Source organism: Ipomoea nil, unplaced genomic scaffold (genome assembly GCF_001879475.1).
Source record: "Ipomoea nil cultivar Tokyo-kokei standard unplaced genomic scaffold, Asagao_1.1 scaffold2130, whole genome shotgun sequence".
Classification (NCBI taxonomy): domain Eukaryota; kingdom Viridiplantae; phylum Streptophyta; class Magnoliopsida; order Solanales; family Convolvulaceae; genus Ipomoea; species Ipomoea nil.
The window spans coordinates 1-11,022 of NW_017618558.1; the positions used below are offsets into that span (position 1 = coordinate 1).

The window sequence follows — 11,022 nt, forward strand, 5'->3', positions numbered from 1 at the left end:
GAAAAAAGTAAAGAAAAAAGAAAAGTAAAGGCGTGGGATGGGGTGAAAAGGGGGGAAGAAAAAAAGGGAGGAGGAATAAGGGAGGAAAAAGGAAGGAAAGGAGGAAAATAAGGCCAACGCGAAAAGGGAGGGGAACCGGCGAGCAGGGGAAAGACACAGGGGAAGGGAGGCAGGGGCCGAAGGGCACGGGGGGGGGCAGGGACCGAAGGTGCACGGGCAGGGACGGGCATGGCAAGGGAACCGGAGGTCCGAAGAGATAAGAGGACAGGAAAAGGCGGCAAAAGGAAGGAGTAAGAAGAGATACCTAGGACAGAAAAAGGGGGCAATTCGAAGGACACACGAGGGGGAAGGGAAAACAGGCTCCGGGAAGACAACAGCAAGAGGGGGGAAGATGGAGAGGGGGGGCAGCAACCGGGGGGAGCGGGCGGAGGCAGGAGAGAGGCGAGGGGGGAGGCGAACGGGGCGCAAAGGGAGGGAACGAAAAGCGGAGTGAAGTGACTGAGGAACACGGGGGGGAAGGAATCAAACGGTGAGGGAGGGACGAGTGGAAAGGACACACGAAGGAGTACAAACGGAAGAGGAGGAAGGAGTGACAAAAAGAGAGAGAAGAGAATAGAGATGGAGAAGAGAAGAGGAGAGAGATAGAGAGGAGGGGAGGGGCGGTGGGCAAAGGATGAGGGCAGGGGGAGCTGCCAGGGGCAGAAAAAGAACGGAGGAGGGGGAATAAAGTAGCGGAGGAACAAAAGACGACAAGGAACAGGCAAGAGGAGGACAAACAAAATAATAAAGAAAGAAGAACAGGGGGCTGGAGCGGGAAAACTGAGCGGGGCGCCCCTAATCGAGACCAGAAAGAGAGAGGCAGGCAGGTGCGAGCGAGCAAAGGCGAAGGGCGAACACACAAGGCAGGAGAAGGAGAAAGAGGCGGCAAGGTGTCATAGACGGACGACCCACCAGATAGAGAAAGCAGAGAGAGAGACAGGGGCAAAAGCAGGCGGTCGGGGGCCGTGGGGGGGGGAGGGAAGGCCCGGGGCAGAGGGGAGGAGGGGGAGCTGGATCGGAACCGGAAGGGGCCACGGGGCAACAGGCCAAGCCAGAGGGCAGCAGCCAGACCAAACCAACGAAAGAACACCGTGAGCCCAGAGCGAGCCGACCGATACAGCAAAAGCCACAAGGGCCGGCACACCCACGCCCAGGCCGAACGGGCGAAGAAGAAGAAAGAAAAACACAGACGGTGGGGAAAACACGGAGCAAACACAAAAAACAAGGCAGCCGCACGACACAGCGGCGGCAACGCGCAGGCAACCAGCCAAGGGGTGGGGCAAGGAAGAAGCAGAACTCAGGGGAGGGCGGGCGGAGGGGCAGCAAAGCCGGGGGCGGCGAATCCGGTGCACGGCCAGGCCGCACGGGCGCCCGGCAGGCCGGAGCGCAAGGGACGGGGACGCATAGAGGGGCTGCGGATGGCGTGCCAAAGGTGCGGGCGGGGCGCGGGGCCACGGCGGCCGGGGGGGGGCAGGAGGGGCGAACGGCCACGGTACGCGGGAACGGCGGGAAGCGGGAGAACCGGGAGAGAAGAAGTACGGGAAAAGGGGAGGTGGCAGGGAGAGGGACGGGAAGAGAGGAGAGATGCGAGGGATTCGTAGTCCAAGAGGGGGGAGCAGGGGTGAAGAATGGCACAGAGGAAGGCGATATGCGTCAGTGGCGGGAAGGTAGAAACAGGCAAACAGCAGACCGGCCATAGAAGAGAGAGGAGGACAGGCAATAGGGGCGTGAAAACCGCGATGACGGGGGCGAGTGCGGGAGGAGGCCGAAGCACAGCCAAGGGGGAGGCTGGAAGGGAGGAAGGGGCCGGGCGAGAGGCGACGACCATGCGGGGAGCGGGAGGCCCTGGGAGGGAAGGGGGGGACGGAGGGGATAGACAGGGAGGCAAAGGCGGAAGGAGGGCCAAAACGGCGAACAGGCGAGAGAGCCAGACGCAAGACGGACGGGGAAGGGAAGGGAGGGGAACGGCCGAACCAGGGCCCGATCCAGGGAAGGGGGGGGGAACAGCGGTGCGGGCAAGCCAGGCCAAGACAAGGCAAGAAGGGCGGGGAGAGCCAACAGGCAAGTCCACGGGGAAGGCGGAGAGGTGGGAGCTAAGAAGGCCCCGCCAGAAGGCCAAAACACGAGCCGGAGGACCGGGGGACAGACAAACCCGGGATGAGATGGAGGGACCCGGGGAAGGCGCGCCGGAGGGCACAGGGAGGGGAGGGAGAAGGAGGGGAGCGACGAGGCGGCGGGAACTAGGGCAACGGCTCGGGGGGTGAGCGGGGGCCCGGGCGCGGGACCGGCAAGCAGCGGGGGGCACTGAGGAAATGCCAGCCAGCGTGGAGGGGAGGAGGGGCGAGGGCCAGCAGACAGGGCCGGGCAGCGGGCCGGGACCCAAAGGGAAGAGTGGGGAGCGACGGGGGAGGACAAGTGCAGGGTGCATGGCCGGGGGGGGAGATGGAGAGGAAGAGGAACGCGAGAAGGGAAGGGCAAAAAGGCGTGCAGCGGCAACAGAAGAGGACCTGGGAGGGGACCAGAGCAAGCCAGAGACGGAGAGGGGAGGGGAGGGGGCGAGGAGCAGGCAGCCAGCGTGAGACGGAGGGGGGGCAAAGGCGCCCAAGGAAGGGAAAAGCAAGGAGCGGAGGCCAAACGGGCAGGCAGAAAGAGGGGAAAGAGCGATGGAGCAATTGCGGGGCGGGAGGTGGGGGAGCAAAGTGGGCGGGGGCAGGAGAGAGACTGGAAAGGAGGCCCGGCACGGCAGAGGACCATAGGAGGGCAGGGACGCAGCCGAGAATAGAACAGAAAGAGTGCAAATGAGCGAAAGCAGGGGGGAGAGACGGAAGAGAACACGGGTGAGCGGGAAAACAAAAGGAGGGATGGGAAAGCAACCATAAAGCGGAAAACGCAAGGGTGGAGGAACAGAGCGGATGAGGGAAGAGGGAAAAGAGAAGATGGCGGACAAAAGGCAGGCAAAGGAAGAAGGGAGCCTAGAAAAGCCGAGAAGTGGGGAGAGGTGGGATGGAAGCAAAAAAGCGAAAAGGGAAGCAAGCGGGGAGGAGAGAACCCACAAGAAACGTGGACGGCCAAAGGGAAAGAACACGAGATAACGGGAAGAAAAGGAGGCGGGCCAGGAGGGGTCAAGAGCGGCCCAGAGAAAGCAGGGGACGAGCCAAGACAGGCCGAAGAGGGGCGAAAGAATGCAGTGGGACCAAGGGGGGAGGAAGTAAGGAGGAAGAATGAAAGAACGGGGAAGGGAAAGGAAGGTGGCGTGGAGGAGTGGGCTACCGGAACAAAAGGAAAGAGAAGAGAACCGCAAAAGGGGGCAGAACAACTGGGAGCCGGAGCGCGGCACCAGAAAGCCGGGCCAGGAACACGCAGCCGCCGGAAAGGGAGGAAACCGGAAGGAAGCGCGCACAAGGAGGCGCACCCCAACAGGGCCGAGAAAGTGGAGAACAGGAGGGGCAGGCCCACAGCGGCGCAAGCTGCGGAAAGTGACGGAAGGGGAGGCACCAGGCAAAGGGAGCGAGCCAAAGGCCAACAGCATAGCGGCGCACGTGCGGAGGGCACAGACGGGAGGCCGGGCGCCGCGGGAGCAAGATGCGTGAAGGACTAAAGCAGGAGGGGGAAACGGCCGGCACTCTGCAGCGCCGCAGCAAGGGCAGCCAAAAGGGGGAAAATGGCAGCAAAGCGGGGACAGGGCGGGGAGCACCAAGCAACGAACGAGGAAGGCGGAGGGGGCACGCGAAAGCCAACGACCACCCTGGCAAGGGGGAATGCCGCGTAGCGCGCATCAGAGCCCTGGGGGGGAGGCGGGGCCCGTGAGCGGGGAAGCGGCAAAGAGGGTGGAGAACGAAAGAGGGGCCAGGGGGTGCGGGGCAACCTAAACAGGTGGAGGGGCAAGCAAGGCGCCCCAAAGCAACAGGGGATGAGACCGGGCATGGCCAGCAAGGAAGGCGCCCAGACGGGTCACTGGGGTCGAGAGGCAGTCGCGGGTGAGGAAGCGAGAGGCCGCGCCAGACAACGGCACGCCGGAGAAACAGTCAACCACACAGGAATGAGGGGTCGGGCTGGCCAGGGGCAACTTCCAGGGATCCGGGGCAGGGAAGGAAAGAGCAGCAAACCTGCACGCAACTGAACGGTGGAGGGGGAAACCAGAGAGGACAGCGGGAAAAGGCAGGCGGGGGGCGGGAGCCCAGATGGGAGCAGGGCAGGGATAAGAAACAAAGGGCCGCGCCAGGGCCAGGCAGGGAAGGGGCAAAAGCAGGGGGGGCCAAGCAACACTGGGGCCGGAGGGCTCGGAGTCAAGGGGAAACGCGGTCGGGACAGGGCCAAAGCCGCCACAGGGGGCAGACAAGGAGAGCAGCAGCAGGGCGCAACAGGGAGGGCCAGGAAAAACCCAGGGCGCAAACACAAAACAGGAAGCGCGGGCGGCGCGCAGGCGGGCGAGAGTGGGGACAAACAGGCAGCACGCGGTGAAGGGGGAGGAAGGGGGGGGGCCCAGGAGGGCGGCAGCGCAGCAAGGAAGGCAATGCGGGGCGGGGCTGCCACTGGGGGCACACCCACAAAGAACAAGCAGGCCAGAAGCAGGAGGCAGCGGCACAAGGGTCAGTGGCGCAGACGACCAAAACAGACAAGGCCGCGTGCACAGGCCCCAGGTGGAGAAGGAAGCGGAACAGGACGGACAGGCCAAGAGCACAACAGCACGCCGGGGGCGGCGGCAGGGGGAGGAAGACCAAGGCGTGCGGGCGGGAGGCGGGAGCGCGCGCGTGGCCGCCGCCGCCGGGGAGGGGAGAGGAGAGCAAGCAGCAAGAAAGCAGAAGGGGGGAGGCCGAACAGGCCCAGGCCCCAGGCGGGAGGGGGGGTATGGAAGGGATGGCCGGGCAGCGGACGGCGCACAGGGAAGGCGAGAAGGCGCGTGCGAGGGGGGCGGAGGAGAAATGGAACGGGTGAAGGAAGCAGTGAGGCCGGGAAGGCTGGTGGAGGGGGGGGGCACAAACGGCCGAACAGAACAAGCGCGGGCAGGACGGGCGGAGAGGGCAGCACGCCGCGGGCGGACCAAACCCATGTAAGCACAAGGACAGGCGTGCCGGGGGGGACACAGGTAGAAAGGCCGGAGAGCAGGAAGGAGAGGCAGGGTGGACTGGCTTGGGGCGATCTAGGGGGTGGCAAGGTACAGCACGGGGGCCACGGCCGCGGCCGAGGCGGGGAGGCAAATAGGGGGCGGCGGTGTGAACTGGTCAGCAGAGGGGGCAACGGGAGACCAACGAAGGACACGGGGGCCGGGGAATCACAAGGAGGGGGGCAAATGGCAAGGCAGGGAAAGTGGAGAGGAAGCCGGGGGGGCGGGGCAAGGAAAGTGCGAAGCGCGGGGGAGCGACAGCAAACGCCAGGACGGGGACAGCGTGGACGAGCGGGGGGAGCCACGCACAGGTAGGGAGGAAGGGGGGAGGAGCTGGCAGGCAGAGGACCAAGGAGCAGGAGGGGAACCGGAAGCAGAACTTACGATGGTCAGGGGGGTTTTGGGGGGGCGAAGCCGTGCAGGGGGGCGGGATAGAGGCAGAGCGCGGCAGCCTAAGAGAGGGCCGAGGAGAACAAGGGCAATGGGCTAGGGGGGAGCATGACGGGCCCGGCAGGCCAAGGGAGAGAAGAAGGGGAGGGGGGCGAAGGGCGTGCAAAGCAAACGGGGGGAGGGTGACCTCAAAACCCGGGAAACGAGGTGATGTGGAGCAAACAGCGGGAAGCGGCCAAGCGACGGTGGAAGAAGCAGCTAAAAAATCCAGGTAGAGGAGGAGAGCGAGAGGAGGACAAAAGGGCCAGGGGAGGGAGGGGGCGGCCGAGGGAAAGAAGACGGACGGGGCGGGGGGGAGAAAAAGCAAGTGGCCAGAGTTGGAGGAAATTGGACAAAGTGGGGGAGGAAAGGGGCGACGGAGAGGAGTAGGGGCGCAGGCATTGACCATAAGACGGAGGGGGACGCAAGAAGCGGGAGACAGAGGAGAAGGAAGACAGGCGGGGCAAGCACAGGGAGAAAGCGGGCGGCCGGGTGGAGACGGCTAAGGGGAAGGTGGGCAGCAACGGGTACGGGCGGGAAGAACGGGAGAAGAGGGTGGGGACGGCCAGAAGGGGAGCAAAAGGTGAGAGCATAAAACGGGGGTGCGAAGCAGGGGGCGAAGGCCCGGACGGGGCAGCACGGGAAGGATGGGCGCGGGGGGCCGCAAGGAGGGCGGGGGAAGCGGCGGCGACCCAGGGGGAGGCCCAACCGGGGAGGGAGAGCGCGTGGCAGGTGGGGGGCACGTGAAAAGCATAAAGAAATTAAGGCCGGGAAAGGGACAGTGAGGGCGGCCGGCCGCAGTGCGGCAGCACCACGGGGGGCACAGGGAGGAGGAGAAGCACCGCGGAGGACGGGGCGGATGAGGAACGGAGGGAGAGGGACGGAAGCTGAGGGAAAAAACCAGAAGGCAAAAGAAGGAAGGGGAGCAAAGGGAGATGGAGGAGGGCAAGGGGAAGCGATAAAGGGGCGGGGGCGCGGGGCGCGCCATGTCACACTAGGCGTGGAGGAACAACGGGGGAGCGGGGGGGAGGCAAGTACAAAATGCGAAACAAAGGAGAGGAGGAGGGCGAAAGGAGGGCCGGGGAACAGGAAGGGTGGAAGCCGAGGCGCGGACCCGCGGCCGAAGCAGGGGAAGAAAAAGGGGAGGTGCACGTGGAGGCGGGTGCGGGCAACTGCCCGCAGGGGGGGGGCCAGAGTCAAAGGGCGTCAGGGAGCAGCAACACCGCAGGAGGGAGAAAGAGTGGCAGCGGGGGAGAGGGAGAGGCGGAGAATCGGCAAGACGGGGAGACAGCAGGGAAGCAGGGCAGGCGGCGCTAAGGGAGCACATGAAAAGGGGCAGTGACAAGAAACGCAAGCCAAAAAGGGGGGGGGAAGTACATCGAGAGGGTAAAAGAGGGAGGAGCAAGGGGGGCAGACCAGAGCCGGGGCAGGGCACGGCGGGGATCCGGGCCCCAAAGCAGGAGCAGAGGGCGGAAGCGCGCGAACACTGCCAAAGCACGCGCGGGCGCGGGCGGGCGCGGTGGTACACGCAAGGTAAGCGGGCCGGGGGGCGGGAAAGAGGATAGCAGGGGGGACAAGGCGGCCGGCGCGAGGGTCCGCGGCAGCGCCGCGCCCACAGCAGGCAAGGCAACGGAGGGCAGACAGGAAGAGCCACCTCGGCCCGGGGGAGAAGAGTGGAACCCGGGAGGAGGGCCTACGAGAAATCGCCGCACGAAAGCGGGAGGCGGCAGGTGGCAAACAAGCGGGGGATCGGGAAGCAGAAAGGGCACACGCGCACCATCCTAGGAAGGGAACGTGGGGACAGCAGCATGAGGCCGCAGGCCCAGCACGGCGCTCAGCAAACGGGAACGGGGCCAGGTCAGGCGAGACGTGCAAAGGCGGCCGCAAGCGAGCCAGGGGGGAGGGCAAAAACGGGGCAGCAGCGTGAGTGGGGCGAAGGGCGGGCGGGGCAGGCGGGCCGCACACGCGCAGCCGGCAAGGGAAGGAGGGGGGGCGCGAAGCAGAACGTCGGGGCAGGGGAGTGGGCCCGGGCGGGGAACGCAAAGCGGGCAACACCCCGGCAAAGGGGCGGGCACGGGGGGAGCAGGTCCAGAGCCGGCACGGCAAGAATAGGCGGCGCGGGATGGCGCAGCGAAGGGGAGCCGGGGGGTGAACGCGGCAGCAGGGGCGCCCGGGAGAGCCAATAAGGCACAAAGGCAGTACGAAACAAGGGAAAGCAAGAGAAAGGAAGGGAGGACCCCGAGAGAAAGGACAACAGGAAGCAAGGCCAGAAGAACAAGTGGGAGGGGCAGGTAGCAGAAGCAAAAAGTAGTACCAAGGGCGAGAGGGGGCAGCATACAGTGGACGGGAAGCATACCGAGGCGGGGACAGGGAGCGGGGGCCGGGGGGCGAAGGCAGACATAGCGAAGAGAGGTAGAGGACGCGGCGGCAGGAGGCAACGGAGCAACAAGCAAGGGGCAGAGAGCCAGAGCGAGAGACGAGAGGACAGGAATCGCTGACAGGAAAAAGAACAGGCCAGGACGTAGGCGAGACAGGGGAGGCAGAGAGGCAAGAAGGGAAAGGAGAAGGGGGAAGGGAGATCGAGACGGAAACAAATCAGGGCATGAAGGGGCAAGAGCAAAGCCAGCAACGGGGGCAAGCAGCAGAGCCACCGTCGGAGCCAAGGCCGGGATGAGCAGCCGGCAGGGAGCAAGGGAGCCGGCAGGGGCCGGGTCGACGCGAAGGCGGGGCGGACACGCAGAGCAGACCGCAACGGGGGAGGGGGCGGCGGGAACACCCAACCGGGCGCCGGGGGCAGGAGGGGGCAGCAGCGGGAGGAGGCGGCCAGGGGGTGAGGGGAGCAGGGGGCCAAGGAGGTGCCGGGCGGCGAGTGAGAAAGGAGGAAGGGGGAGGGGGGGGCAGTGGAAAGGGGGCGGGGAGGGGAGGGAGGAGAAAGAGGGGTGAGAAGGGCGGGCGGGGGGGGCGGGCGGAGGCCCGCGGGGCGGGGGCAGCGGGGCCACGGGGCAAACGTAAGGGGAAAGCGAGAAAGAGACGCCCGACGCAAATGGCGGACCAAAGGGAGTCAGTCCACAACCACAATGGAATAAACAAACAGAAAACAGGAGGGGGTAACAGGGAGAGAGAGAGGAGGGGCGGAGGCGGGGGGAGGAAGGGAGAGGACCAGGCGAAGATGGGATCTAAGTAGATAGATAGGTGGGTGGAGGAAAGGAGAAGTGGAGCGAGTAAGAACGGAGAAGCAGAGTAGCGGGAGGGAGAGAGGAGGGCGCAAAAGCGAAGGGAAAGAGCAAGAAAAGGGCGGAGGAGGGAGGGGAAGACGAGGCGGGCTGAAGGGGGAGGAGGGGGGCAGTAGAGACGGGGCAATCCGACGAAAGGGAGGGAGGGCCACGGGAGCGCAAACCCGAGGACCGTCGCAGGGGAAAAAAGCCAGACAAAGAGAGAGAAGAGAGAGAGAGAGAGAGAGAGAGAGAAGAGAGATAGAGGAGACGGAAGCGCGATGGAGGGTGGAAGCAGGCGGGGGGGAAGTGTAAACGTCGGTCACGAACGAAGGTGTGGCAGGCATCCAACGAGGGGGCAAAGGAAAAGGGCAGCAGATTGGGAGCCGCAAGGGGAGATAATGTGAGCCGGACAAACTGATGCGAGCGCAGGCCGCCCGTCCCGCGACCACACGCGGGGGAAGTGAAAACCAATGCATACAGCGGCACCAAGGGAGGGGGCGGAAGAGCGGTCGACGGGGCACGGCACACGAGGGGGGACGGAGAGGGAAAACGTGGGAAGGAGAGGAGCGGAGGAGACGGAAGGGGGAAGACGGGGCAGGAAGAGGGGAGCGGAGGAAGAAGGGGCAAAGTGGCCACGGAACGCGTAACAGGAAAGGGCAAGGAGGGCAATCGGAACGAAAAAAAAGCAAGGAGGCAACGGGAACCGGCAAAAGGGGGAAGGACCGGAGAGCAGGACCCGCAATGGGAGAGGGGCAGGGGGAATGAAAGGGGAAGGAAGGGGAAGAAAGTGGAAGAATGAAAGGAGGAAAAAAAAGGGGAAAAAAATAAAACGGACGGGAGGTGAGGAGGGAAAGGGGCCAAGGTGGGGAGAAAAGGAAGGAGGAAAAGGAGGGAAAGGAGGAAAACAGGGTGGCCAACGAAGGGCCACGGAAGCAGGGAATCCGGCGAAAAGGGAGGGTAACCGGCGAGCGGGAAAAAGGGCAGACGGGGGTGAGAGGCGGGCCGAAGGCACAGGGGAAGGGGGGCAAGGGCCGAAGGGCACGGGGGGTCGAGGCCAGTGGCCGAAGGGCGGAGGGCAGGGGCCGAAGTGCACAGGGGGAAGGGGGCCAATGGGCCGAAGGGCACGGGGGGCGTGGCAGGGCCGAAGGGCAGGGGCAGGGGACGGGCAGGGCCAAGTGAACGGAGGCCGGGAGCTGGAGGGACAGGAGGGGAAAGACGGGGTAGGTGAGGTAAGGAGCGCGGAAGAGGGGAAAAAAGCGGGGAAGGGGGCGACAAGGGGAGAGAGAAGAAAGAGCGCGCTGTGGGGAAGAAAAAACAGGAGAAAAGGGGAGAGCAGAGTTAAGGCAGGAGGGAGGGCCGGCTGGCAAAAAAGGGGACCAAAGAAGGAACGGGGAGGATCGCAAAGATAGGGACCGGAAGAAAAGGAGGGGAGGGAGAGGGAAGGGAAGGCAAGCAGTGAGGGAGAGGGAAATGCAGCGTTAAGGGCGTGAGCGGGGGGACAAGGGAAAGGAGGACCAGGCGATCATGGGAGGCAGGGAACAGCCAAAGGAGGAGGGAGGAACACGGGGGGCCGATGATTCGCATAGCGAGAGGGGGGCAACGCAAGAGCCACAAGGAAGGAACGAAAGAGCCAGAAGGCAGAACGAGAGAGCCACAGGGAAGGAAGGAATGGAAAGAGCGTACAGGAAGAAACGAAAGAGCCACAAGGAAGAACGAAAGAGAGCCAGATAAGGCAGAACGAGAGAGCCACAAGAAGCGAGGGCTGAGAAAGCGAGAGTGAAGGTGGGGTCCGAAGGAAAACGCTGCGGGGGGAGGCAAAAACGACGGCGGGCAGCGGAGGACACCCGGGGCAGCGGTGGCCACAACAGAACGAGGGAGCGCCCGACGGGGGCGGAGCGGCCCGGCGGGCAGCGGAAACGCGCGGGAGCGGGAAAGGGCAGGAAGGAAAGGGGCGGGGCGGCGGCGGCGGCGAGGCGGCGGCGGCGGCAAAAAAATAAAAAACGCCGACGAAACGGGGGCCACCTGATAGAGCGAAGGCAGGCCAAGGGAAGGGAAACGCCGGGCCAAGCAGGGGAGTAAAAGGGGGCTAGAAAGCCCAAAGGAAAAGCAAAGGGATTCAAACAGCAGAACACACAAACGAGGCGAACCTAAGGCGCCGCTACCCCGGAGCAGCAGCACAATTAGGCAGCAAGAAACTAAGTGGGAGGGGAAAAAAAAAGGGTAAAAGGGCAATTA

General features: G+C 64.8%; 3 protein-coding genes across 3 annotated transcripts; all 3 read left to right on the top strand.

Annotated features, from left to right (window-relative positions):
* The first annotated feature begins 1,667 nt into the window (after positions 1-1,667).
* On the top strand, positions 1,668-2,303 carry LOC109148509 (translation initiation factor IF-2-like). Its single transcript, XM_019296253.1, has one exon. The coding sequence runs from the start codon at positions 1,668-1,670 to the stop codon at positions 2,301-2,303; it is 636 nt and encodes a 211-aa protein (XP_019151798.1).
* Positions 2,304-2,351: 48 nt separating this feature from the next.
* Positions 2,352-3,637, top strand: LOC109148510 (collagen alpha-1(I) chain-like). The gene is made up of 2 exons (XM_019296255.1): positions 2,352-2,594; positions 2,852-3,637. Exons 1-2 carry the CDS (start codon positions 2,352-2,354, stop codon positions 3,635-3,637), a joined length of 1,029 nt encoding a protein of 342 aa, XP_019151800.1.
* A 2,794-nt stretch (positions 3,638-6,431) lies between these two features.
* Positions 6,432-6,914, top strand: LOC109148511 (U1 small nuclear ribonucleoprotein 70 kDa-like). Its single transcript, XM_019296256.1, has one exon. The coding sequence runs from the start codon at positions 6,432-6,434 to the stop codon at positions 6,912-6,914; it is 483 nt and encodes a 160-aa protein (XP_019151801.1).
* Positions 6,915-11,022: the final 4,108 nt, after the last annotated feature.

Bases quoted from the DNA above. Each gene is read 5' to 3' on its own strand.
- LOC109148509 (XM_019296253.1), top strand. From the start codon at position 1,668: ATGGCACAGAGGAAGGCGATATGCGTCAGTGGCGGGAAGGTAGAAACA.
- LOC109148510 (XM_019296255.1), top strand. From the start codon at position 2,352: ATGCCAGCCAGCGTGGAGGGGAGGAGGGGCGAGGGCCAGCAGACAGGG. The intron at 2,595-2,851 runs GCGAGGAGCAGG...GAGCGAAAGCAG, and splicing joins CGGAGAGGGGAGGGGAGGGG to GGGGGAGAGACGGAAGAGAA.
- LOC109148511 (XM_019296256.1), top strand. From the start codon at position 6,432: ATGAGGAACGGAGGGAGAGGGACGGAAGCTGAGGGAAAAAACCAGAAG.